This window comes from Bos indicus x Bos taurus, chromosome 19, assembly GCF_003369695.1.
Source record: "Bos indicus x Bos taurus breed Angus x Brahman F1 hybrid chromosome 19, Bos_hybrid_MaternalHap_v2.0, whole genome shotgun sequence".
In the NCBI taxonomy this organism is placed as follows: domain Eukaryota; kingdom Metazoa; phylum Chordata; class Mammalia; order Artiodactyla; family Bovidae; genus Bos; species Bos indicus x Bos taurus.
The window spans coordinates 35,516,047-35,542,347 of record NC_040094.1 but is presented as its reverse complement, the minus strand read 5'-3'; the positions used below and the strand labels follow the sequence as shown (position 1 = coordinate 35,542,347).

The 26,301-nt window shown below is 58.5% G+C and overlaps 1 protein-coding gene across 1 annotated transcript in view; it reads left to right on the top strand.

Moving 5' to 3' along the window:
• The window catches only part of MYO15A (myosin XVA), a 47,080-nt gene extending 24,427 nt beyond the window's left edge, over window positions 1-22,653 (top strand). The window contains exons 31-65 of the mRNA XM_027518110.1: window positions 9-81; window positions 271-459; window positions 629-741; window positions 891-985; window positions 1,170-1,284; window positions 1,475-1,542; window positions 1,618-1,695; window positions 1,855-2,035; window positions 2,121-2,253; window positions 2,552-2,657; window positions 2,759-2,831; window positions 3,868-3,989; window positions 4,096-4,155; window positions 4,578-4,653; window positions 4,934-5,049; window positions 5,138-5,256; window positions 6,881-7,022; window positions 7,486-7,597; window positions 7,687-7,761; window positions 8,150-8,328; window positions 8,862-8,977; window positions 9,212-9,284; window positions 9,536-9,608; window positions 9,829-9,902; window positions 10,117-10,199; window positions 11,855-11,985; window positions 12,976-13,070; window positions 13,212-13,289; window positions 13,599-13,695; window positions 15,293-15,453; window positions 16,429-16,562; window positions 18,232-18,365; window positions 18,654-18,787; window positions 19,928-20,068; window positions 22,088-22,653. Coding sequence (XP_027373911.1) covers window positions 9-81; window positions 271-459; window positions 629-741; window positions 891-985; window positions 1,170-1,284; window positions 1,475-1,542; window positions 1,618-1,695; window positions 1,855-2,035; window positions 2,121-2,253; window positions 2,552-2,657; window positions 2,759-2,831; window positions 3,868-3,989; window positions 4,096-4,155; window positions 4,578-4,653; window positions 4,934-5,049; window positions 5,138-5,256; window positions 6,881-7,022; window positions 7,486-7,597; window positions 7,687-7,761; window positions 8,150-8,328; window positions 8,862-8,977; window positions 9,212-9,284; window positions 9,536-9,608; window positions 9,829-9,902; window positions 10,117-10,199; window positions 11,855-11,985; window positions 12,976-13,070; window positions 13,212-13,289; window positions 13,599-13,695; window positions 15,293-15,453; window positions 16,429-16,562; window positions 18,232-18,365; window positions 18,654-18,787; window positions 19,928-20,068; window positions 22,088-22,189 — 3,851 coding nt within the window. The 3' untranslated portion in view covers window positions 22,190-22,653. The remainder of the gene's footprint in view (window positions 1-8; window positions 82-270; window positions 460-628; window positions 742-890; window positions 986-1,169; window positions 1,285-1,474; window positions 1,543-1,617; window positions 1,696-1,854; window positions 2,036-2,120; window positions 2,254-2,551; window positions 2,658-2,758; window positions 2,832-3,867; window positions 3,990-4,095; window positions 4,156-4,577; window positions 4,654-4,933; window positions 5,050-5,137; window positions 5,257-6,880; window positions 7,023-7,485; window positions 7,598-7,686; window positions 7,762-8,149; window positions 8,329-8,861; window positions 8,978-9,211; window positions 9,285-9,535; window positions 9,609-9,828; window positions 9,903-10,116; window positions 10,200-11,854; window positions 11,986-12,975; window positions 13,071-13,211; window positions 13,290-13,598; window positions 13,696-15,292; window positions 15,454-16,428; window positions 16,563-18,231; window positions 18,366-18,653; window positions 18,788-19,927; window positions 20,069-22,087) is intronic.
• Window positions 22,654-26,301: the final 3,648 nt, after the last annotated feature.

The following is a 26,301-nucleotide window of genomic DNA, read 5'->3' as shown; positions in this document are numbered from 1 at the left end:
CTGCCCAGGTGACCTGTTCTCCTGCCCGGTGCAGTCCTGGAGTACGGGGGAGGAGGTGGCCAGAGACATTCTGAGGCACAGGTTGGCTCCTGGCGTGCCCCGCCCAGCACACCCCTGCACACCCAGGAAGGAGGAGGTGGGGGCGGGAGACCAGGTCCCCCAGTCCCGGAGGGTCTGTTCCAGTCACGTGTCTGGCTCCATCCAGGGTCTCCCCGGGCGGTACCTCTTGGCGCCGTCCCTCATTCCCATCCCTCCATGTGCTATCACCAGGGGGCTGGTTGACGGCTGGCGAGGCTGGACAGTGGCCATGAAGAACGGGGTCCAGTGGGCAGAGCTGGCCGGCCATGACTACGTGCTGGACCTGGTGTCGGACCTCGAGCTGCTCAGGGAGTTCCCTCGACGGAAAGCCTACTTCCTCGTGGGTGCGGAGGGGCCCCTGGCCTGCAGGGGAGGCCTCAGGTAGAGGTGGTCTCTCCCAGCCCGAGGCCCCCCCTCCTGCATGCTGGTGGCTGTGAGCTGAACTTGAACTTGAGGGCTTCAGGAAGGGGGCCTACCTTCAAAGGGAGAACTCCAGGGTACAGAGGAGGGTCTGCCGGGGGGCTCAGCTGCTGTGTTCCCCATCCCCCAGGGTGTTTGGGAACAGCTGGGACTCCGACGATGATGCACCCACCAAGCCCCAGCCCCAGGGGCTCATGCCTGTAGTGGCCGACTCAGATGGGTACTGCAGCCACAATGAGAACGGTACAAATGGGGAGCCTGAGCCTCAGAGAGGGACAGTGACCCTCCAAGATCCACCAGCAGTGGCCACTGTCTCTGGTGGGGAGGGAGCCTGGGGGCGAGAGGGGTGATCAGCAGGAGGAAAGAATTTGAATTTCCCCCAACCCAACCAGACTTGGACAGCCTTGGAGAGCCTGCTGTGCCCCACAAGGGGCTGGACTGCTACCTGGACAGCCTCTTCGACCCCGTGCTGTCCTGCGGGGATGCGGTAGGGACTCATCGGGCCTTTGAAGGCCAGAGCAGGGCGCATGCACAGGAGCCTCTTGCAGCCCGGCCCTGGGGTGGCTGGAGGGGGGCCCCTGGGAGGGGGTGGGGGCGGTGTCAGGTGCCCGTTGCCTTGGAGCCTGGGGAGCGTGGCATTGGGGCAGTCACTTGAGCCATCTGCTCCCCAGGACCTGGAGAAGCCAACAGCCATTGCCTACCGCATGAAAGGGGGAGGCCAGCCAGGTGGAGATGGCAGCAGCAGCACTGAAGGCCCCCCCAGGAGACCCCCAGAGCCAAAGCCCAGTCAGTGCCTCCTCCAGCTCGGGTTCAGGGTTGGGCTCGGCGGGGCCCCATGGTGCTCAGGGCAGCTTCAGCCCTAGAACAGAGGCAGCCTCAGGCTTGCGGGGTGAGCTGACAGGGTGGGAAGAGTGGGGAATTCCCACTCCTACCTCCCTCATCTCTGGATCTATGCCCCCCAACCCGGTCACCCCAGTTCCAGGCCTGGACGCCTCCACGTTGGCCCTGCAGCAAGCCTTCATCCACAAGCAGGCAGTACTGCTGGTGAGTGCCAGGGGACTGGGGTGTCCTGCCGGGGGCCCAAGCCTGGGCCTACCCGCTCACCCCAACTCTCTGCAGGCCCGGGAGATGACCCTGCAGGCCATGGCACTCCAGCAGCAGCCCCTGAGCCCCACCCCGAGACCCTTCCCCCCAGAGGTGAGCCCCAGAGGCCCCCCATGAGTGCCGTGTTGCCCCAGAGCATCGCTGCACCTCTCTAAACCAGGAGCCCCCTCCGCCTCTCCTGGGCCAACGTGGGGTTCCTGAGAGCAAACTGACATGACCCAGGACGCCCTCCTCACACTCTGCTCTCCACAGAAACCCTTAGCATCAGAGGCCCGGCCGAAGTTCGTAGGCACTGGACTCCCAGCCAAGCCTGTGCTCCTGCAGGCTGCTCCGAAGCCTGCGGCCCCCGCCCCTCTGGCCAAGGCCCCGAGGACGCCCACCAAGCCCGTGGCTGCCCCCATTCTGCCTCAGGGCTGGGCTTCTCCAGAAAGCAGTTAAGTGTCCTGTTGCAGCAGGGGCTTCCCAAGGTGAGATGGGAGGGTGGACTCACCTACCCCCTATACCATGCCCCGCCACAGCCTCACCCTGCCTGGAGCTGGTCCGGTCTTCGACCCTCAACTCGGAGCACTTCCCGCAACCCACGCAGCAGATCAAGGACATCGTCAGGCAGCACCAGCAGCTGCCCCGGGGGGGCCGGCCTGAGGCCCTCAGGTCAGCCCACCCACTCAGCCCTCTGGCCCTCTTTCGTGACTGCCTTCCCATGTGCCTGTCTGCTGGGCTCACAGCACCCTGCCCAACAGCCTTTAGGGAGTGTCTGTTCACCCAGGTGGTCCAGATGAGACTCCCCCCAAGGGCACAGGGAGGCCAGGACCGCTCTCTAGGGATTGTGTGTGACCCCATGCCTGTCTCTGGTCCTCTCGGGGTTATCATGTACGGTGATGGGGGGAGAGGAAGTTCCTGGGTGGGACTGTGTGGCTGTGAAGAGAAGGCTCAGCGTCCCGCTCCCCAGGAAGGACGGCGGGAGGGTGTTCGTAAAGCGGCCTGATCCCCATGAGGAGGCCCTGACGATCCTGAGGGGGCAGATGAGCCCCCCAGTGGCAGCACCCGGCACCCAGGTGAGGGGCTGGGGCTGGTGGGGTCCAGGCGGAACAGAAGACACAGGGGGGCCTCTGGGGGAGCCTCTGTGTACTGTGGTGGGCTGTCTTTGTGGGGACAGGTCCCCAGAGAGGCCGTGGCCTTGGTGAAGCCAGTGACCAGCACACAGCGGCCATCCGTGGGGCCCGCTCCAGGTGAGGGCCAGGAGGGAGGGAGGGGCTGGAGGGCAGGTGTCTGAGTGCAGGAATTAGTCAGTGTGAGCACAGGTGAGTCTTGGTCTGCATGACGGTGGCCTGTGTGTCCATGTCCCTGGGCCTGTGTGGACATACTATGTGGATGTTTGTGCAATTGTATCAGCATTTGCATGGCACTGATTTCAGGCCAGCCCACTCTAAATCCTCACTCAGACTCTTCAACACAGTACTGTCTGTGTAGATGTTACAGATGAGAAGACAGACACAGAGAGGTTAAGTGACTCACTCAAGATCACACAGCTCTTAAGTGTCAGACCAGGGACAGAATCCCAGGCCTCCTGACATCACAGCTGGAGACCTAACCTCTGCACCTCCTGCCTTATGGCAGCCACAGTGATCGTAACAGATCAGTTAGTTCCCATCCACCCGCCAACGACTTTCCAGCGGCCCCTGGGATGAACCCCAGGCTCCTCACTGTGGCTCACCCCAGCCTCACCTCCTCCTGCTCCGTGCCCTGGGGCTCTCTGCTCCTCACTGTTTCTGGGCCCATCAGAATTCAGTCCTGCCGCAGGGCCTTCATCCTTGCTGTTCCCCCTGCTGAGAATGCTCTTCGCAGAAGATCCTTGCATGCCTGGCCCCTTTTCATCACGAAGTCTCAAACCTCACCTCCTCAGGGAGGTCTGCCCGACCGCCAAGACCACAGGCCCCTCACAGACCAGCCCCCAGATTTTCCCAGGTCGCCATTTGATTTCTGCCCCAGCTCCCAGCACCAAGAGCACTGTCCTTTCTGAACTGTTTCACACACCTTACCAGGGTCTCCCTCCGGGCAGCACCTGGTCTCTGCTGCTCCGCGTATCCCTGGCCCCTACCTCCACCCCCACCACATTAGGACTGTAGAGCTGGGTCTCTGTTTGTGGGAGGATGGCAGGGCTGAGAGAGTGTGCCTACGTGCCCACATGATCAGGTGTGTCTACCCACGAGGCAGGAGGAGGCCCCTCTGCTCCAACCTCGCCCTCCCTGGGCCCTGCCTCCCCAGCACTGCCCTCGCGATCGCTGGAGCCTCCTGAGGATCCTGTGCAGACACGGCTGCACCGCCTCCCGAACCCCAACTTCTATGGCTACCGGGACACCCCCTGGCAGATCTTCCTGCGCAAAGAGGTGCTGGGGCCCTACCAGGGCTGGAGGGGGCGCAGGGCCTGATGGGCCAGGGGTCACAGCGCAGCTGGTGAGGAGCACGGGGCCTCATGGTAGCCCCACACCGCAGGTGTTCTACCCCAAGGACGACCACAGCCACCCCGTGCAGCTGGACCTCCTGTTCCGCCAGGTGAGGTCCTGTCCCGCCTCCCGGCCTCGAGTAGCAGCAGGGCAGCAGGCGTGTGGATCAGCCGTCTGCCAAGCCTCCTGCTCGGGTTTGGGGTCCTTGCCCGCAGCGAGGACAGGGAGCTGGTCTGCTGCGCCCCCTGCCGTGGATGGGCTTGGGGAGCCCACATCCCATATAAGCAGACTCACGGCTGGTCTGAGCTCGTGGGCCCCAGGGTCCACCCCAAGATCCCCTGTGTGGATCAGGAGACTAGGGCCTGGGGAGGGTGGAGATGAGAAGGGTGAGGGTCCTCAGAAGTGGGGTCTGATTTACAAGGTGCCCTCACTGCGTGGAAAGCACCCCATCCCCAGTCGTCCTGACACAGTCCAGCCTGGGCTCCAGGTTTGGGGAACCCTGCAGCCGCCCGCCTCACGCCCCTCCCACAGGTCCTGCACGACACTCTCTCCGAGGCCTGCCTGCGCATCTCTGCGGAGGAGCGGCTCCAGATGAAAGCCCTGTTTGGTACTGCGGGGTGTGGGGGGAGAGGGGCAGTCTGCTGGAGCCCCTGCCACCCTCTCTGCGCTGCTCCTGGCCTCTCCCCGGGGCCCAGCGGCAGGTCTGGGTTGGGCTATACTGGCCTGACTGCGGTCCCCACTGTCCTGTCTGTGGATATCAGTTTCCCCATATGGATGCTGGGAACGCAGTGGTCTGACACCTCCTTGCTGAGGGTCAACCTCCCCTCCATGCACTGCGGGTCAGCAGGGGAGGGGGCCCCGGTCCTAACCCGACCCATGTCCCTTAGCCCAGAACCAGCTGGACACGCAGCGGCCCTTGGTGACAGAGAGCGTGAAGCGGGCCGTGGTCAGCACTGCCCGGGACAGCTGGGAGGTCTACTTCTCCCGCCTGTTTCCTGCCACGGTAGGAGCCCCCTGCCCGCCCCCTGCCCACTCTCTGCCCCCCAGGGGCTCTAGGAATGAGCCTGGAAGACCCCTTGTCCCCTCCCCAGGGCAGCGTGGGCACCGGGGTGCAGATGCTGGCTGTGTCCCACACGGGCATCAAGCTCCTGCGTGTGGTCAAGGGCAGCCACGAGGCGAGTGGGCAACTGCGGGTCCTGCGCACCTACAGGTGAGCGTCAGGCGAGGGGGAGGGTTCACGCAGGGCATGGGCGGGGCATGGGTTGGCAGGATTCGGGGCATGGACTGACACCAGCACTTCCTCCACGGACCGACTCGCTCGATGGCTGGCGGCTGAGTACAGTCAGCTCTCTGTGTTCACAGGCTTCACATCTGCAGATTCAGCCAATGGTGGATGGGAAATACTCAGAAAAAAAAATTCCAGAAAATTCCAAAATGCAAAACAAATTTTTCACTCACTGGCAACTATTCCCATAACATCTATTGTTCTTTTATAACTACCTGTACAGCATTTAGGGAGAAGGCAATGGCACCCCACTCCAGTACTCTTGCCTGGAAAATCCCATGGATGGAGGAGCCTGGTGGGCTGCAGTCCATGGGGTCGCTGAGAGTCGGACACGACTGAGCAACTTCACTTTCACTTTTCACTTTCATGCATTGGAGAAGGAAATGGCAACCCACTCCAGTGTTCTTGCCTGGAGAATCCCAGGGACAGCGGGGCCTGGTGGGCAGCCATCTATGGGGTCGCACAGAGTCGGACACGACTGAAGTGACTTAGCAGCAGCAGCAGTACAGTGTTTACATTGAATTCCCTGATAGCTCAGTTGGTAAAGAACCCGCCTGCAATGCAGGAAACCCTGGTTTGATTTCTGGGTTGGGGAGATCCCCTGGAGAAGGGATAGGGCTACCCATTCCAGTATTCTTGGACTTCCCCTTGTGGCTCAGCTGGTAAAGAATCCACCTGCAGTGTGGGAGACCTGGGTTTGATCCCTGAGTTGGGAAGATGCCCTGAGTATTCCGGCCTGGAGAATTCCATGGACTGTATAGTCCATGGGGTCCCAAAGAGTCGGACACAACTGAGCGACTTCCACTTCACTTCAAGTGTTAAGAGTAATCTAGAGATGATTTAAAGTAAACAGGATGTGCGTAGGTCATATGCCAATACCAGGTTATCTTATGAGAGGGACTTGAGCACCCATGGATTTGGTTGCCCTCCAAGGGCCCTGGAGCCAGTTCCCCACAGATACTGAGGGATGACTGTACCTACCATGTGCCCGGCTCTATGCCAAATCCTTTAATCAAGGAAACAGGCTCAGAGAAAGATGTTGCTTGTCTTGGGTCACCCAGCCAGGCAGTGGTGAGCTGGGAGCCAGTACCCCATCCTCAGCTTGGACACCCCTAAAGTCCCACCCCAGAGCCTACTGAGGGCAGGGCTACCGCATGTGAACAGCCAAGTGCAGATGCTTGAGTGTGAAACCTTCCTGCATCCTCCGACCCCTCCCTCCCAGCAGCCCATGGTCCTTTATGCCACAGCACGGGGAGTCTCAGGCATCAGTGAGATGCAGGCTCCTTCCTTCCAGAGTCTGAGCGTTTGCTTAGTGAAGGAGACAGATCTGTGGGCAAAATCTGGGGGGTTGGATCAAGAGGCAGAAAAATAAATAAAAAACAAAGTGTGGGGGTGCTGGGAGGTTGTGGGTTCACAGAGTGATGGGCAGGGCGCTGGAGCCACGGGCAGGAGGGGAGGGGAGGCAGGCAGGGGCCAGAGGTGCAGACAGTGGTGGGGGGTGTCCCTCTGTCCGTGGTGTCCTGCCTCATGCCACCTCCCCCTCCTCCAGCTTTGCGGACATCCTCTTTGTGACCATTCCCTCCCAGAACATGCTGGAGTTCAACTTGGCCAGTGAGAAGGTTATTCTCTTCTCAGCCCGAGCTCACCAGGTCAAGACCCTGGTGGATGACTTCATACTGGAGCTGAAGAAGGTCAGGGCCCTCCTGCAGATGCCCGCAGCAGGCTGAGGGCCTGAATGTACCAGCCACGCCTACCTGGGAGGGGTGGATACACCTGTGTGTCTGCGACTGTGTCTTCAGGCTCTTGCTCGAGCTGTGCCTTCCAACCTGGGGCCTATGCCCCTGCTGCCGGCCTCTCCAGGGTCCTTCACTTAGGCCTCTGGGCTCGGCAGCAGCCTCATTCCTCCCCTCCTGCAAGGGGCTGCACTGCCCATCACTGACCACCTGGTGACCACATCCAGCCCCATGCTTCTTCCAGACCGGGCAGTCCCCAGGCCTGGCACCTGGCCTCAGCGCTGAGGCTCTGGGACGGGTAGGGGTGGGTCAGACCTGTGGCCATGCTCTCACAGCCTGTGTGCGGGGCAGGGGAGTGGGCCCTGGCCTCTGGGAGGAGGGCATGGGCCCACAGCCTTCACCCAGCCCCTGACTGACGCAGGACTCGGACTACGTGGTTGCTGTGAGGAACTTCCTGCCTGAGGACCCTGCGCTGCTGGCCTTCCACAAGGGTGACATCATCCACCTGCAGCCCCTGGAGCCGCCTCGACTGGGTCAGCACCGGGGGGGGGACGGGGTGTGAGTGTGGGGGCGGCAGGGCGGGGGCTTCCCCGGCGGGTGCTGACGTGGGCCTGGCCCGCAGGCTACAGCGCAGGCTGTGTGGTCGGCAAGAAGGTGGTGTACCTGGAGGAGCTGCGGTGCCGGGGCCCTGACTTCGGTGGGTACCCTGGGGCCCCCCTTCAGCTGCCTGAGCCACCAGACCTAGAAACCCCAAACAGAGCAGATGCGCAATGCAGGTCCTGTGGTCCCCAAGGGTCTTGCCAGGCTGTAGCTGCTAAGATGGCCATGCAGCCCAGCCCCTGTCCACACATCAGGCTGACGGGTCTCCGTGGACATTAGTGCCTCTGTGTTGTGGTCCAAAGGTCCACAGGCACTGTGTTCTCTCTGCAGACCCCGACTCCAGCCTGCCGCTGAGGGGCTGCCTCCCCTTCCCTAAGCCTGTGTCCTTCTGCTCGCCTCCACAAGTTGTACCTCCCTCACAGACTCTGTACCCCCCTGTTCCCCAGGTGATACCCTCTCACTGCTCAGACCCTTTCTGCCCCTAGGCTGGAGGTTTGGGACCATCCACGGGCGCGTGGGCCGCTTCCCTTCTGACCTGGTGCAGCCTGCAGCTGCACCTGATTTCCTACAGCTGCCTGCGGAGCCAGGCCGGGGCCGCGCTGCCGCTGTGGCCGCCGCCGTGGCCTCCACTGCCGCTGCACAGGAGGTGGGCCGCAGGAGGGAGGTGAGAACCCGGGGCTGGTCAGAGGAGCAGACACAGCAGTGGGGTTGGCCTGACTGTGGAGGTGGAGGGGAGCGGGGTCAGCCAAGGGCAGGCCATCCTGGGACCAGGCAGCATGGTAGGGTCAGCCAGACCTATGACCTGAGGGATGTGAGCCGCCAGATGTGACCAGAGGCGGCTGGAGGTGTGTCCAGTCAGGTAGGGTGGGTGGGGTCAGTGGAAGAGTAAGTGACCAGGCCAGTGGGGCAGGACCAGCCTGGGGCGGCCAGATGGTGAATCCACCTTCAACGGGGCAGGGCCTGGTGAGTGGGGCAGGTTGGATCCTGTGGTGGCACAGAGCTCGCTAGGGTGGAGGGAGATAAAGGGGTGAGGGATAAGGTCAGCTAGACCAGGTCATCGGGGAGGCAGTGGGGCCACATGGGGCAAGGGGTGGCCCATGGGGTCGGGGGGCAGGCAGAGAGGGTTTGTGCACAGTCAGCCTGGGCTGGCGTTGGGCGGGCTCTGACTAGCGGGAGTAGCCGATGGCCCTCTTGCAGGGCCCCCCACTCAGAGCTGGCTCCATGGACCGTGGGGAGGACAGCCTGGCTCTTCCACCGTATACAATGCTCGAGTTTGCCCAGAAGTACTTCCGAGACCCTCAGAGGAGACCCCAGTGAGTGGTGGCCCGCCCTGAGGAGGGTCCTACTGGGGTGGGGCTTTTCCCAGCCACCCAAGCAGGAGGCCTCAGGTTTGGGAGGGAAGGAGAAACCCTGGGAGGGGGCTTGTCTGCAGCCTCTGCCTCAGGGGCCTTGCTGCCAGGTGGGCTGACACTGGGTCCGGCCCACTTCATGTGGGAGAGGCTGTCTCAGAGGCAAGACTAATCAGTAGCATCCACTTCCCCTTTCAGGGATGGCCCCAGGCTGAAATCCAAGGAGGGTCGGGAGTCCAGAACCTTGGAGGACATGCTTTGCTTTACGAAGGTGCCCAGCCCCAGGTCCCTCTGAAATAGCCATACAAAAGTGCATCCCAGGCCCATGGGCCAAACAGCCTTGCCCGAAGGCCTGGGTTCCTCCCAAAGGAAGTGTCTCATCTTCTCACGGTTCCACCCACCGCCTTCTGTGGTGTGGACTCTTCTGTTGTTAAGATAGGACTCTCCCCCTCCCCTTCCCTCCCCTCCCCCTCTCCTCCCCTCTCTTTTCCTCCTGTCATGACCCAATTCCTCTCCCTACAGACCCCGCTCCAGGACTCCCTCATTGAGTTCAGCGACAGCAGCCTCAACAAGATGGCCACAGACATGTTTCTAGGTGTGGGGGTGGGACAGCGGCCAGGGCCCCGGGCCAGGAGGGACGCCGCACTGTGACCCTTGGTGACCACCACCCCTTCCCTCAGATGTGGGAGGAGAGGAGGAGCCCCCTTCCCCATACCGGCCCTGGCCGTAGCCTCTGAGGGAGGGGTCCAACCCGGGGTTCCTGGTGGGCAGGCAGCTGGGAGGCCGGTGGCTGAGTGGGACAGTGTTTTCTCCAGCTGTGATGCGATTCATGGGGGATGCCCCGCTGAAGGGCCAGAGTGAACTGGACGTGCTGTGCACCCTCCTGAAGGTCAGTCCAGCCCCTACAGGAGCTCCTGCCCTGTGGCTCGGGTTCCCCATCTGTCAGCCAGGGCTGCAGCCTTTGGGGTGGGAACCATGTGGCCCAACGAGGAGTGCATCCCGCTGGTGGGGAGGGTTCTGGGGAAGGGACGCCAGGCCTGTTTTCAGGAGCCCACTGTGTTCCTGTGGGCATGTGACCTGTGACCTGGCCCGCCCTCCCACAGCTGTGCAGGGACCATGAGGTCATGCGGGACGAGTGTTACTGCCAGGTCGTGAAGCAGATCACAGACAACACGAGCACCAAGCAGTGAGTGTCCTCCCCTCCCCACTTTTTCCTGCTCCAGAGAGGCCAGGTCAGCCTCCCATCTCCCAGCCTGTGCCCTCCCAACTCTCTCCCTGCCTCATCCTCTTCCTCACGCCAGAGACAGAGCACATATGTTTGAAATTGCTTGGTTTGGGACAAGCCCTTTCTGGTCTCTGAGCTTCAGTCTCCCCATCTGTCAAATGCACTGATAATGGGTGAGTCCAGGTTCTTGGTTGCAAGTGACAGAAACCCAGTTCAATCAGGTTTAAGCAAAAGAAGGTTCAGGTAACTGAAAAGTCTAACAGAGGACTTTAGGCATAGCTGGATCTAGGTGTCATCAGGAAGCAGTCTTTCTCTGTAACCTGGACCTGCTTTTCTATGTGTCGATATTACTCCCAAACAATATATCTCATAGACTGGCAAGATGATAGCTCTGGGGGGACATTCCCCAGCTCAGCAATCCCAGGCAAAGTAAGACTGATTCAATATTTGCAGCAAAAATTCCCAAATCCAGCCTTATTGGCCTGTCTTGGTCCCATGGGCATCCTTGAGCCAACCACAGAGCTCTGATTGGCTAGACCTGGGAATTGTGCCTGTTCCCAGACCAATCACCATAGCCAGAGGGAGGATGAACTCTAATTGGCCAAGCCTGGCTCCCATTTTTTTATTGTTGTTCAGTCTCCAAGTCATGTCTGACTCTTTACAACCCCATGGACTGCAGCACACCAGGCTTCCCTGTCCTTCACCATCTCCCAGGGTTTGCCCAAGTTCATGTCCATTGACATGAACCAGTCACTTTAGCCAGAGGCTTCAGGGTTCTAACTGGCCAGTCTTGGCTTTCATGGGTACATATATGCACGCTAAAGTCACGTCAGTCGTGTCTGACTCTTTGTGACCCCATGGACTGTAGCCCGCCAGGCTCCTCTGTCCGTGGGATTTTCTAGGCAAGAATACTGGAGTGGGTTGCCATGTACTCCTCCAGGGGATCTTCCGACCCAGGGATTGAACCCATGACTCATGTCTCCTGTGCTGGCAGGCGGGTTCTTTATCACTAGAGCCACCTGGGAAGTCCCCTGGCTCTTATACACACAGGGACCTGGGGAGGGGTGGGTGGCTTCCCAAAGGAAGCCAAAGTGCTGCACCTGGACACCAGAGGTTCCCACAAGTGAAACCCCGGAGCGAGGGCAGCACAAAGGTAAGCATTCGTGTCTCACACATGACTAGCACATGGCAGGGCCCAAAGCCTGTGCTGCTCTTGTTAGCACTGGGCCACCCTCCTGTCCACCTGCTTGCATCCCCCAGGAATTTCAGAACCACTCAGCGCGTCCTCCTGCCCCTCCCACCCAGTCTTACTTGCCACCAGCTCTGCACAGGGTCCCTGGCCCCTCTTCAGGGACCGTCGCCCCCCACCACCCCAGGAAGACTTGTTCTCTGTGCACAATGGGTATGTCAGGGGCTTCACTGCCTCCCTTCCCTCCCACCTCCCTGCCACTCAGAATTCCCAACAGAATGGACCTTTGGTCTGACTCTGCCTACCGGCCCTGCTCTCACTGGGCAGGGGCGGGGGCATCCTCAGGAGAAGAGCCTGGCGGGCAGGGAGACTCCTGGGGTGGCTGCAGAGCAGTGGCCACTGCGATGGAGCCCGTGTGTGCTCACAGGGACAGCTGCCAGCGAGGCTGGAGGCTGCTGTACATCGTGGCCGCCTACCACAGCTGCTCTGAGGTCCTCCAGCCGCACCTCACCCACTTCCTCCAAGACGTGAGCCGGACCCCAGGCCTGCCCTTCCAGGGTGAGGGGCAAGCGAGTGGGGACCCAGGGCCAGGGGCCCACCATACGAGGACTGGCTGGGCAGCCAGCAGGAGGGCCTAGCCCTTCTTGCCCGGGCAGTGGTGATTAATATCAATCCTGTCCCCAAATGTTGGCAGAGGTCCCACAGGGGCTGATGCCATGGGTTGTCTGATATGACGGGGAGGATGGCATATCAGGGATGGCTTCCTGGAGGAAGTGTTGCTCTGGATAGTGAGCACGGAGGAGAGATTTCTAGATGAACTGAGTAGCAGGCATAAAGACCCGAGATGATGTGTGGCATGTGGGAGAGGAGGAGGTGGCGGCATGGCCCTTTCTCTGGTCTTTGGGAATCAACAAGGGTCTTCAGAGGGCACCAAGGCTGGTGGCAGGGTCTTGGCCTTTTCACCACGGAATTTAGAGGAAAGGGGCTGCTCCTCAGCCTCACCCAAAGTCTAGCTTCCAGAGGAACCCCTGGGTCCCCGCCCTAGGAGAGAGGTCAGGGCACCTGTGGTTACCATGGCAGCCATGGAGGAGATATGAGACCTCACCCTCTCTGCCTCTGAAGCCTCCTCTTTGAGTCAATCAACAAACACCCCTGCATCAGCTCCAGGGAAGGGGGTTGAATATGCCCCCAAACTCTTGACTTGGCCTCTCCCCAGAGCGGGGCGAGGGCACCGCTTAACCAGAGAAATGGAGAAGCAGACGATGCGGTCTCTTGCATGGGGGCTATGGACACAGCTGCCAGGGACAAGCCCCCAGCACCAGCTGTCTCCGGGGGCTCATGGATCTGAGGCGTGAGGGCCTCCGATAGGATGTGGGTTCAAATCCAGTGCTTGTACTCTGGCTCTTAACCTTGGGTCAGTCACTGCCCTCTGAATGGTCTCTGCGGCCACTGGAGGGAGAGCAGCCCCCACCAAGGGGGCTTGGGGCTAGGGCCAGAGGAGCTCTTCCGCTGGGCCTGCCCCGGCCCCCCTGACCCTGGTCTCTGCAGGGATTGCCAAGGCCTGTGAGCAGAACCTGAAGAAGACGCTGCGCTTTGGCGGCCGCCTGGAGCTCCCGGGCAGCATGGAGCTGCGGGCCATGTTGGTGAGCGTAGGCGGTGCTCGGGGAGGGGGATGGCCGACCCAGAGACCCCTGTCCTGGCCCAGGCACACCTGCGGAGGGGACCAGGGCTGGGTAAGACCCTGGTGAGATCCCAGCCTCTCCTCTCTCCGCACCCTCCCCCAGGCTGGCCGCAGTTCCAAGAGGCAGCTCTTTCTTCTCCCCGGGGGCCTGGAGCGCCATCTTAAGATCAAGACATGCACTGTGAGTGAAGGGGTGTCTGGGGGGTGGGACCCCAAGGGTGCTGAGCCACCTCCTACCTCCCCCACGAGGCAGGACTTAGCTCTCTGTTGCAGCCCAAGCCCGAGCCTAGGGGAGGTGGGTGGCCTTCAGCTCATAGTCAGGCTGCAAATGAGAGATGGGCAGACTCGGGACCCACAACTCCAGAAGCTGCGTCCTTCCTGTGTGGGGCTGACCCAGGGCCCGGGGAGCCTAGCCTTTGCAGCGGGGCCAGGGAGGGCTCAGGGCAGAGGTCACCTGGCTGGTCCAGCCTCTCACTTCCCCCATCCACAGGTGGCCCTGGATGTGGTGGAAGAGCTTTGTGCTGAGATGGCTCTGACCCGCCCCGAGGCCTTTGACGAGTACGTCATCTTTGTTGTCACCAACCGAGGTGAGCGGCCAGAGGACGAGGCAAGCTGTGCCCATGCCCCCCCATCCTGACTGTAAGGCCCCGATTAGATGCCGCTTCCTCCAGGAAGCCCCCCGCCCGGGTGCAGGAGCCTCTGCACCGAGAGCCCCCAGCCCCGCATCTGACCCCTGCCACCCCACATCGATCTGTGTGAGCTCATCTGGTCTGTCAGGCTGCAAGATGGCAGAAGACAGGGCTCCCCCATGCCTCCGTCTGCCCCCCGGAGTGCTCAGTAGGCCCTGCTGTCTGGGAGGGCAGGACTTAACAGAATGTGGCTCCTGTAACCCACACGTGCAAGTACTTTTTCCTGCCTCCTCTGTCCTCATAGCGGCTGAGAGGAGCCCCACCCTCGGCCTCACCTGGCCCTTCTCCATGAGGCCAAACCCTTTCCCCCTGCAGCCCACCTGCTCTAGGCCATGGCTGAGCTTCTGCCACTGGCCGGTCAGTCCCACCCAACTCCAGCTGGCTCCCGGGCTACTCAGCTCTGAACCACATGTCCTCAGCCCTGCCTGAGTCCAGCACGACCCGGGGGGCGGAGAAGGCAGTAACAAAATAATCTTAGTAAGGGAGTTCACGGAGCAGAGGCGACAGCTGACAGCACTTAATCCTATCAACTATCCCACCAGGACCCCATAAAATGAAATGTGTTGTCCTTCCCATTTACAGATGGGAAAACCAAGGCCCAGGGAGCCTGTGTTAATCTCTTGTTGCTGCCATAACAAATCACTTGGTGACTTTAAACAGCACATGTGTATGACCTTATGGTTCTGAAAGTCAGAACGTCCCCAGGGCCAAGTCCTTCTGAGGCTCTAGGAGTCTGTTTCTCGCCTTTTCCAGCTTCTAGAGGCACCCAAGTCCCTTGGCTCATGGCCCTCCTCTATCTTCAAAGCCCACAGCGTAGCCTCTTCCAGTCTCTTTCTGTGACCCTCCTGCCTCCTTCTCATAGGCCCCTCGAGACTATGCTGGGTCCACTTGGGTCCCTGTGATTATCTTCCCTCTCAAGACCCTTAATCACACTCCACATCTCCTCTCCATGAAGGTGTGTGTTCAAGGCAGGCGGGGATTAGGACGGGAGCATTTTGAGGTCAGGCTCTTTCTCAGCCTGCCACAGAGCCCAAGGGACTTGCCCAAGGTCAGAGCTGGGACTTTATCATCATGCCACATTCCTATTTTCAGTAAAAATTTTTCAAAGGTGTGGGACAGGGAGCAGAAATGTCACTTCGGGAAATAAAAACTTACAGCCGAGACCCACTCAGTGCCAGACCCGCATCCTCCCCTCACCCCCGGGAGCCCAGCAGGGGTCTCCCCATAGGAGTCCTACAGAAAGGTGCCCACAGGACCTGAGGCCTGTTGTGCTTCTCTGGGTGTAGCCTCCTCTTAGAGAGGGGAGAAAGGCTGGGTGTTCTCTGAGCAGCACCTGGGTGGGGCACCTCCCTAGGCCCAGGCGAGCTGAGCTTTGAGCGTTATTCCCACCTAGGGGCACAACTTCCACAAATCAGGGCCCCCTGTCCTGTTCACCAAGGAAGCTGTGCCCCAGAGCGGGGAGGGGGCTCGCCACATCTGCCCCCGCTCCCCACAGGCCAGCACGTGTGTCCACTCAGCCGGCGCACCTACATCCTGGATGTGGCCTCAGAGATGGCGCAGGTGGATGGCGGCTATGCACTGTGGTTCCGGCGTGTGCTCTGGGACCAGCCGCTCAAGTTCGACAACGAGCTCTACGTGACCATGCACTACAACCAGGTCCGTGCGTGTGGCCACTCTGAGGCTCCGGAGTCTCTGGGCTCCCCCAGGCTTGGCATCCGAGGTCTTTGTGATTCCAGCCCCGAGGCCTCTGGTCCCCATGTGGGCATGTCGTCACCCTCACTTCCTAATTCTCAGGCCTCTGTCAGCCGGGCCAGCCTGCTCTTCCTGTATTGCTGCTGGTCTGGGCCCCTCCAGCCAGGCTGCCCAGATGACACATTTTCAGGCCGTTCTGACCTCTTTCCTCCTGCTCTCCTCCAGCGCTGAGCACCTCGCCTGTCCTGTGCTCAGTAGCATTGTTTTTTGTTTTTTAATATTTATTTATTTGACTATGTTGGGTCTTAGTTTCAGCCTGCAGGCTTAGTTCTCACGAGGCATGTGGGATCTTAACTCTCCGATCAGGGATCGAACCCGTGTCCCCTGACTTGGAAGGCAGATTCTTAAACACTAGACCAGCAGGGAAATCCCCCGCTCTGAGGCTTTGCCCGGCCTTTTCACACTGGGGCGCTGTCACTCCCCTCTTGGACTAGGTCATCTCAGTCAGGGCAGTGGTCCTGACAAAGTCGGGGTCTCCCTCGTATGCGGACCCTCACAGACGCGCTGGGTAGAGACAGCGTGCTTCTCAGAAGCTGGGGGCCTGAAGCTGCGGCCATTCTGTGTCCAAGGCCCGTCACTGGGCTCTTGTGCCTGTGGGTCAGCCAGCAGCACCCCTGGGACTTGTGGAAACACGACCCCTGGGTCCTGCACTCTGCAGAGCAGGGGCCAGTGCTTCCCCAGTTCCTCTGGCTTCCAAGCCACAGCCCTCCCTGCTCACCGTCCAGGTGCTTCTGTCACTGCTCCCTGAAGCCCAGGAAAGTGACCGCCCCCCTCTCCAGAAGCATGACCCTGGCATGGCTCAGCATCTGTGTCTGGACCTCCCCGGTTGCGTGCCTGGCCTCCTGCAGCCCCTCGCCTACATTCTTCCTGCCCCTGTAGGTGCTGCCTGACTACCTGAAGGGCCTTTTCAGCAGCATGCCGGCTGGCCGGCCCAGCGAGCAGCAGCTGCAGCAGGTGTCCAAGCTGGCCGCACTGCAGCACCGGGCCAAGGACCACTTCTACCTGCCCAGCGCGTGAGTGCCCTCCTGCCCCTGCCCCAACCCTGAGCTGCCCACCCCACCTCAGCCCAGCCCGTCCAGCTAGGACCCTGCCTCCCAGCAGGACAGGTCGCTTCCAACTGGTATTAATAGCTCAGAGCAAACAAGTGATAAAATGCGTTCAGGACACATACACTGTGGCCAGGGAGTACACACAGCCCTGCAGAGAGCGTTGGCCACAGGAATGTCCACTGTGATGGCGTTGACAATCTCCAACAGCAGAGGATTCCTTAAACTGTGGGGTGTCAGGTGGCCTTTAAACTGATGTTCTGGAAGCGATGGGACCTCGGTCGTCCTCACACTCTCCATCTTCTTCCTCTTGAAACTTGGGCCCCAAAGAGCTGCTGTGTCTGTGGGTCATATCTATTGATATATTTACACTATTCAAAATGAAAACAGAAACAATTTAAAATACTGATTTATTAATGAAAAACAAGGACACTACATATTAATGTTAAGATAAATGTTGACGTATAAATAAGTCACAAAAACACAAGTGTATTTTCCCAAGAGTTCCAGTGAGAGGAGCTGCACTGGTTTACCCTTTGCAAATCTGTACCATCTGGCTTAATAGCGGACAGCTGGAAACCCGTCCCTGCTTCTCGGTCAGTCTGTTGTGACCGCACAGGTCATGTGGCCTCTGCACCTGCACTTGTGAGAGAACGAGGGGGAGGCAGATGACCGCTCAGATTGTTACGGAAGCGACTTTGCCCTCCCAGCCCCTCAACCACACTTTGAGAGCCCCTGCTGTGAATAACTGTAAGAAAGGCAGTGTGTGGACAGGGTATGTCCTGCTGTAAGGGTGCGACACTTACACCCTTCTGATGCTATGATGGGAGGGAAAGTGGAGGAGGCACATACAGGTGTCACCAGGCCCGGATGGAGACAGTTGTGGCGCCCTTACTCTCTGCGTGGCATCTGCACGTATCGCCCTGGCAGATACCCTAAACTGCACTCTAATGTCCCCTCTTGCAGATGAGGAAACTCAGCCCCAGAGAGGGGATATGGCTTCCCCAGAGTGGGGCGACCAGGATTCAGACCTGGGACAGGTCCGGAGGCCAGGCTCTTACCCAGCAGTGCAGAGAAGGAAAGATGTAGCCTGAAGAGTCTTTTAGGGGTTCCCCTGACATCCCTCCCTTCCCCAGTGTGCAGCCCAGACTGGTACTTGTTGGCATTTTTCAGATGTCCTGAGGCCAGGGCTGCCTTAGGGCTGCCAGCATATGGTCTGGAGAGGCCTAGACAGGTGGGAGTTGAGGGTCCTGTGATCATCTGGAGCCCACTGCTCTGCTCTGCTGACCACTGCTGGGGGTTGCTTGCTGCTCTGATGTTTCCCCCACCCTGTGCTTCCTTCTTACCCCTCTGGCCTCGGCTACTCCCCAGGGGGCGGGGACTACAAAGGACGAACCTATGTGGGGTCACTGTATGACCCTGGATGAGCTGGTGAACTCCTCAGAGCCTGTGTTCCCTTGTCAGCAAGCAAGGAGCCCAGTGGTATTGGCCAGCGGTTATTGAGGGCATGCTGTGTGCCCAGCCCCACTTGTACCACTGCCCGTCCCCACCCTGTCGTCCGCGTTCCCCCAACGTTCAGCCGTCAGGAGGTTTGGTGGAACCCCTAATGGTCAGCCGGCTTTTGCCTGCCCGCCAGGCGGGAGGCCCAGGGGTACATCCCAGCCCAGCTGTACCGCACCGAGGCCAGCTCGACGTGGCTCCGCCTGCTTGGCCAGCACCGGCAGCAGATGCAGGCGCTCAGCCCCCACCAGGCCCGCGCCCAGTTTCTGGGTGAGAAGGAGCTGGGCTGGGGAGGGAGTCGTGGGGGCCTGGCTGAGGAGGGTAGGGTGCTGAGGAGGCCTTTTCCTTTGTACAGAAGCATCTTTGGTGTCAGGTTTCTAAAGGCCTTCCAAGGCCCCACCTAGGCTGGGGGCCCAGCGGGGATGGAGGAAGGTCCGGGGTGGGCGGCAGCACTGGCAGGAGGAGCACCGGGCTGGGGGCTCCTGTGCCGGATGGGCTGTGGGGGGAGGGGTGGGCTTATGCACTGATGAGCCCTTGTCGCCTGACCACCACCCCCAGGCCTCCTCAGCGCCTTGCCCATGTTCGGCTCCTCCTTCTTCCTGGTCCAGAGCTGCAGCACCACGGCTGTGCCAGCCCCCTGCATCCTCGCTGTCAACCAGAACGGCCTCAACTTCCTCAGCACTGAGACCCACGTGAGTGGCTCAGCCTGGCCCCACCCACCCCTCCCCACAGGGACGTCCAGCTCCACTGCTCACACCTGTGTGACCTTGGGCGAGGCTCTGCCCCCTTCTTCGTCACCTGGGACGATGACTCAGGCTGTTGTCCAGGAGAAACAGGTGAAGCACGCCGGCCTGCAGAACCTGTGTGGCTCTGCCAGAGCCTCAGCCAAGAAACTGTTTCTGTGGGTCTGGAGGCTGGATGACCAAGATCAAGGTGCCACCAGGGTCGGCTTCCTCTGAGGCCTCCCTCCTTTCTTGTAGATGGCCATCCTGGCTGAGCCCTCATATGGCCCTTTCTCTGGGGTCCATGAATCCCAAGGTCCTCTTCTCATAAGGACTCATGGGATGGGAGCCCACCCTAGCCTGACTCCCCTCTTCAAAGACCTGTCTCCAGGTTCTGAGGCGGTGGGTCAGGATTTGGGGACACAATGTAGTCCAGAACAAAAGGGACCTGCTGCCCCCATTCTTAGTTCTTCCTCGGGAAGTGAACCTTGACATGAGGGATCCAGGGCAAGTGGCTTGTGTGGAAACAATGGAGCGAGGAAGAGAGACCAGGAGGAGGTCACAGCCAGGGGGACACAGCCGGGGCGGGCCTGTGAGCATCCAGGTTCCCACTGTGGGCACTGGGACTCAGTCCAGCAGGGAGCACCAGCCTCAGAGGACGCCCCGTTCTGTGGGCCGGAAAGCTGGGGTGTCTGTCTGCTGTGTCCATCTGTCACAAGGGGCCGCTGGCTCTCATCGCTCTGGCTTCTCCTGGGGAGAGCCGTGGAAGCTCTGCGTTAGCTCCTGGGGCCGGAAAGAATGCTCCCAGCCAGAGGGGTGGGTGTGAAGAGGCAGGAAGGTCAGGGCTCACCGGCATTACCTGGAGCTCTAGCATTTAGAGTGGGGCCTGGCACGTTGCACACATGTGCATCATTGTTGAAGTAATGTCACAGGTGAGAAGTTGAGGTCCAGAGAGGTAAAGCTGCTTGCTCCAGGTTACACAGCCGGTTACTGGGGGATGAGTGCTCGAACTGGGATGTCTTGCCCCCTGCGTATCTATCCTTTAGGGCAGGGGTACCGGTAGGTGAGACTGTCCCACCCCCAAGCCTGTCTGCTCCCCATCCCCCCCAGGAGCTGATGGTGAAGTTCCCCCTGAAGGAGATCCAGTCGACGCGGACCCAGCGGCCCACAGCTGACTCTAGCTGCCCCTATGTGGAGGTTGCACTTGGGGATGTCACTGCCCAGCACACCGTGCAGCTGCAGCTGGAGCAGGTGGGCCCCCTGGGGAGTTGCCCAGCTCCCTCCCTCCCCACTCCCGAATTCTGCACACTATGCTCTCCTCGGCCTGACAAAGTTCTGGGGAGTGTCCAGCCCAGCATAGGGGACAGAGCTAAGCCCACACTACACAGACCTGCGGGTCTCAAGATGATCTTGGAGACGTATCTTGATGGTGGGATCCTAGAAACGAGGGCCCAGGTTGTTTGCAGAAGAATGAGGTATTCGATGGGAAACTGGGGATGTCCTAAGGGTCCTTGAATATAAAGCTAAGAACCTGGGGCCTCCTCCCGAGGGCACTTGGGAGCCATAGAAGGTTGCTAGGAGGGCAGGGACATGGGCAGTTTCCCTGGGCTAAAGCTTGGAGGCTGGACTGTGGGGCCGGGGCTTGACAGATGGAGATGGGGGTTTCCCTGTCCTGAGCTTTCTCTATTTGCAGCACCCATGGGTGTTCCTCAAAAGCCAAGTCCTCTAGGTCAGCCAGGTCCACGTCTTACAGCCCCCGGGGCAGGGCCAGACCAGAGTTCTCACCTACTGGAGAGGGGGCTGAGGTCCGGAGAAGAGGCTGAATGGGGCTAGGCCCACCTGTCTGTCCTTGCCAGCCCACTGCACCCCTCAAGATGTGGGCCCAGAACTCCCCCACCCCAAGGCAGGGCCTACATTAGTTGGGCTGCTTTCCAGGGCACGAGACAGGGGCTCCCACTACCCTAGCCCTGCCCTTGAGGGTCAAGGTCAGAGCACGGCCCCTCACCATGCTCCTTGGGGAGCCTGTGACGAGATCAGTCTGCTTCCCACCACCCCCCAGTCCTGTTCCCGCTGAGGTCACACTGATCCTGGCCTCACCTGGATTCAGCCTGTTTCCTGGACTCCCCCAGAGACCCCACCTCTTCGGACCTGCCTGTCTGTTGCTTCCTGGGCCCCTTCTGGAGCCCCCTCCCCTGGACGAGCTCTAACTGGTGCAAGACCGGGCCCTCCCCCCAGGGAGGCTTCCACAGCTGCTCTGCGAGACAGCCTCCTATTTCTCTCCTTCAGTGTCACCCTTGGAGGCCAGTAGGCCTCTGCCCTCACCTCCAACCCTCGCAGGCCCTTGGGCCCCAACCCAGCAGTCCTTCTTGTCCCTGCCCCCTCCTCTTTTTACCTCTGTGACCTCAGCTCCCCCGCCACCCCCCCCTTGTCCCCTCCCTGCCCCAGAACACTCTCCTGTTGCACTCGCTGTCCCCTCTGCCTGGGACACACTCCCCACTGCATCACAGGGCTTCTTCCCTCCCTTTATTCCAGTTTCAGCACAAACATCACCTCCTTCTAGAAGCCTCCCCTGATCCTCCTGATAATTCACTCTCTGCCTCAGTAGGTCTTATATGGCTTGGAAGTCACTATTGGTTCTCAGGTTGTCCATCTCCCCATTAGAACGTGAGCCCCAAGAGGGCAGGGCTGTGTCCTCATGATGTCCATAGCACAGTGCCCAGTGTGTAGTGGATGCTTAGGAAGTAGCTGGATGGAGGAGGAGGAGGAAGAGGCAGCCTTTCTGGCTTCTCCACTTGGTTGCAGCACCCCTTTCCCCCAACCCATGGGATCCCTGAGGCTGGGGCCCAGTTCGTTCTAGGCCGTAGGTACCAGGTGGTAACTGTGGCAGCTCATTTATTGACAGGGCTAATAGTTTTTAAATGTGAAGGATTTACATGTCTTGAAGTCTCATGTCATCCTCGCCACGGCCCTGTGAGGCAGGCCCTGGGCAACCGAGACCTCAGGGACAAGGCCGCTGAGGGTGACAGAGGTGTGGTAACTGGCCCAGGTTACATGCAGCAGAGCTGGTGAATGTGTGGGTCTCCACCTGGCTCACCCCTTCCCGCCTGCAGTGCAGGATTCCTTTCCAGCTGCCAGAGCTTCTCCTAGGGCCCTGCGGAGGGGGGGACAAGGGTGGGGCCCCAGTCGTGGGAGAGTCTGGCCTCCACCTCTCTCCCAGCCATGTCTCTCCCCAGGAGAGCTGGACAGTGCAGACTCATGTCTCTCCTGCAGGGCCTGGAGCTGTGTCGGGTGGTGGCTGTGCATGTGGAGAACCTGCTCAGTGCCCGCGAGAAGAGGCTCACGCTGCCCCCCAGCGAGATCACACTACTCTGACCCAGCCCCCAGGCCCCTGCTGGCAGGAGGCTGGCTGTATGGTGCCAGGGGAACTACTGGGCCAGAACCTTCGGAGAGACCAAGAGGCAGTAGGGGGAGAAGTCCAAGTCCCCGGGAACCTGAGAAGACCAACAGAGTTGGGATGGAGTTACAGCATGCAAACCTGGGGTCAGATAGCAGGAGGAACTTCCAGGGACTGACCAGTGGGCCCTCCTGCCACCTACCACTGTGGCCTTGCCCTGACCCCCGCTGTGGCATGGTAGCCCCACACCAGAAGCCTAGGCAAACTGAACCTGCTTTCACTTCTCCTGGGGTCTGATGTTCAAATCTGTTCCATCTCCCTGTCCTAGCCCCTCATTTGTCCCCCCCATCCCAGGTGCCCTCTGTACTGTTGCTGAACTTGGATTCATGGCTCTTGGTCATTTCAGTGCAAATAAAAGGTTTGTCTGGCAGCCTTTTCTCCATATAGTTGTTGTTCAGTCACTCAGCCCATGGACTGCAGCATGCCAGGCTTCCTTGTCCATCACCAACTCCCGGAGCTTGCTCAAACTCATGTCCATCGAGTCAGTGATACCATCCAGCCATCTCATCCTCTGTCATCCCCTTCACCTCCCGCCTTCAGTCTTTCCCAGCATCAAGGTCTTTTCCAGTGAGTCAGTTTTTCGCATCTGGTAGCCAAAAGATTAGAGTTTCAGCTTCAGCATCAGTCCTTCCAATGAATATTCAGGACTGCTTTCCTTTATGATTGGTTGGATATCCTTGCAGTCCAAGAGACTCTGAAGAGTCTTCTCCAGCACCATAGTTCAAAAGCATCAATTCTTCAGTGCTCAGCTTTCTTCCTAGTCCAACTCTAACATCTATACGTGACTACTGGAAAAACCATACCTTTGACTAGACAGACCTTTGTTGGCAAAGTAATGTCTTTGCTTTTTAATATGCTGTCTAGATAGGGCTTCCCTTGTGGCTCAGCTGGTAAAGAATCTGCCTGCAATGCAGGAGACCTGGGTTCGATTCCTGGGTTGGGAAGATCCCCTGGAGAAGGGAAAGGTTACCTACTCCAGTATTCTGGCCTGGAGAATTCCATGGACTATACAGTTCATGTGGTCACAAAGAGTTGGACACGACTGAGCGACTTTCACTTCACTTCACTTTCTAGGTTGGTCATAGCTTTTCTTCCAAGGAGCAAGCATCTTTTAATTTCATGGCTGCAGTCACCATCTGCAGTGATGTTGGAGCCCCCAAAAATAAAGTCTGTCACTGTTTCCATTGTTTCCTCATCTGTTTGCCATGAAGTAATGGGACTGGATACCAAGATCTTAGTTTTCTGAATGTTGAGTTTAAGCCAACTTTTTCATTCTCCTCCTTCACTTTTATCAAGAGGCTTTTTAGTTCTTCACTTTCTGCCATAAGGTTGGTGTCATCTGCGTATCTGATGTTATTGATATTTCACCTGGCAATCTTGATTCCAGCTTGTGCTTCATCCAGCCTGGCATTTCACATGATGTACTCTGCATATAAGTTAAATAAGCAGAGTGACAATATACAGACTTGACCTACTCCCTTCCCAATTTGGAACCAGTCTATTTTTCCATGTCTGGTTCTAACTGTTGCTTCTTGACCTGCATACAGATTTCTCATGGGGGAAGGTGGTCTGGTATTCCCATCTCTTGAAGAATTTTCCAGTTTGTTGTGATCCACACAGTCAGAGTCTTTGGGGTAGTCAATAAAGCAGAAGTAGATGTTTTTCTGGAACTCTCTTGCTTTTTCGATGATCCAACAGATGTTGGCAATTTGATCTCTGGTTCCTCTGCCTTTTCTAAATCCAGCTTGAACGTCTGGAAGTTCTCTGTTCAAGTACTGTTGAAGCGTAGCTTGGAGACTTTTGACATTACTTTGCTAGCGTGTGAGATGAGTGTTTCCCCATCTATTGGCCATGAAGTGATGGGACTGATGCCATGATCTTAGTTTTCTGAATGTTGAGTTTTAAGCTAGCTTTTTTACTCTCCTCTTTCACTTTCATCAAGACACTCTTTGGTTCTTCTTTGCTTTCTGCCATAACGGTGGTGTCATCTGCATATCTGAGGTTATTGATATTTCTCTTGGCAATCTTAATTCCAGCTTGTGCTTCATCCAGCCCAGCATTTTGCATGATGTACTCTGCACGTAAGTTAAATAAACAGGGTGACAATATACAGCCTTGACATACTCCTTTCCCAATGTGGAACCAGTTCATTGTTCCATGTCCAGTTCTAACTGTTGCTTCTTGACCTACATATAGATTTCTCAGGAGGCAGGTAAGGTGTTCTGGTATTGCCATCTCTTGAAGAATTTTCTACAGTTTGTTGTGATCCACACAGTCAAAGGTTTTAGCGTAGTCAATGAAGCAAATATTTTTCTGGAGTTCTCTGTATTCTTTTCTGGAATACAGTTGTTGAGTGACTGGAAGATGAGCCTGAGGGAGGCGGCAGGAGTTGGAAGCCCAGTTATGCTCCTGAACACAGCTGTCAGCAAAGATATCCATCCTTACCTCTCCCTGCAGGCCCCTGTCTCCCAACCTTCCCCCACTTTGGGTAGTCCCAACCCCAGGTCCTTGTCATGGGAAGGGCCACAAAAGACTTGAGAGTGGTAGAGAGAGAGGGATGTCCCACATGTCAGTGGCCGAGGAGGCAGAAGTCTGGGAAAAGGTTTCCCAGAGAATGGGATGTTGGGGTTGGGTTTTGAAGGATAAGTAGGAGTCTGCTAGGAATAGATGGAGGAGAGGAAAATGAACATTCTAAACAGAGAAAACAGTGTTTATTCCTTACTGTATCCTTCAAAGCCTAAGACAATGCCTAACACAGAGTAGGTGCTTACAAAACATTTGTCACGTGAATGAAAGAGTAACTGAATGAATGTTGATGGAGAGTGCTAGTGCTTTGAGGAACTTGTTGGGGAGTGGAGCACTAGGCTTGGGAGAGGAAGACTGGAGGGGTGTGTGGGGTCATAATCGGCTGGTGCCATAGTGTCAGAGGAAGGATTTATTTATTCATTCAGTACCTATTAAGCACCCACTGCATACCAGGCAAATGCCAGGCACTGGGAGTTGCTCACAGTCACTCATAGTTAGTGGCTCTGCCCAGGTGAGAGGCCTCTTGGGATGTGAGTGAGGCCCCAGCTGAAGTGCATGGGACAGGGAGGAGCCTCCGGGCCCAACCCTGGGCACACTGCAGATTTATGTGGTAGGTGGTGACAGGTCTGAGTTTTGAAAGGTTTGTCGCACAGAATCAGATAACCAGAACACCAGAACTTTGGAATTTCAGGATCTGGGTCTTAAGGGTGAGGCTCCTGTTTTTACAGCTCTTCTGGTGCTTCTGTGGCGGCAGCAGCAGGTCGACTCTTCGTCAGAGCTAACGACCCCAAGAGGTAGAGTGGGAAAACTCAGGGGTGGCAGGAGAGTCAGATCACTCTGTATCCCCCAGTCCCAGGAAGACAGGAATTCCAGGTGGTCGTGGGGAGAGTGAGAACCGAAGAAACCCAGCCCCTGGTGCCCGGCCTGGTGTGGGGTGAGAACAGGAGACATGTCTGGGAGGCGTGGAAGCCTGACACACTCGCATCCTGTCTTCCTGGGGTAACTGAGACCCCACAGGTGAAAGGGGCCACTAATTGGCCTGGCCTAGACTAGGCAAACACAGGCAGTCTTGTTCCAGAGCTTCTCCCTTTCCACTGAGGCTTAGATGGGAGAGAGAAGGGCCCTGACTGCAGAGCATGGGAAAGCCACCCAGAGGGGGTGTCTGGGAGCCCTGAAAGAGGAGGTGACTCCCACATTTGTCCAGTGAGTGAAGCACTGGGGGGCTCTGGCAGGACTTTCTGACGACTGAGGTAGTGAACTCCCTGCCACCAGGTGTGTGAGCAGAGTCCAATGCCCCCTCTTGGAGGGTGGTTGAGAGGTGGGTGCTGGGCTTCTGAAGGGCCTGAGCCCTTGCAGCCACACTGCCAGTATGTAGGTAAAGGGGCCCTACCCAAGCCTTCACCTAGAATGGCCCAGACACGACTAGAACCCGAGCCTAGCTCCCTGGCTCTGGCCTTGCCCACTGGCCACCTTCTCACCACGTGCATCTGCCTTCCTGCCACTA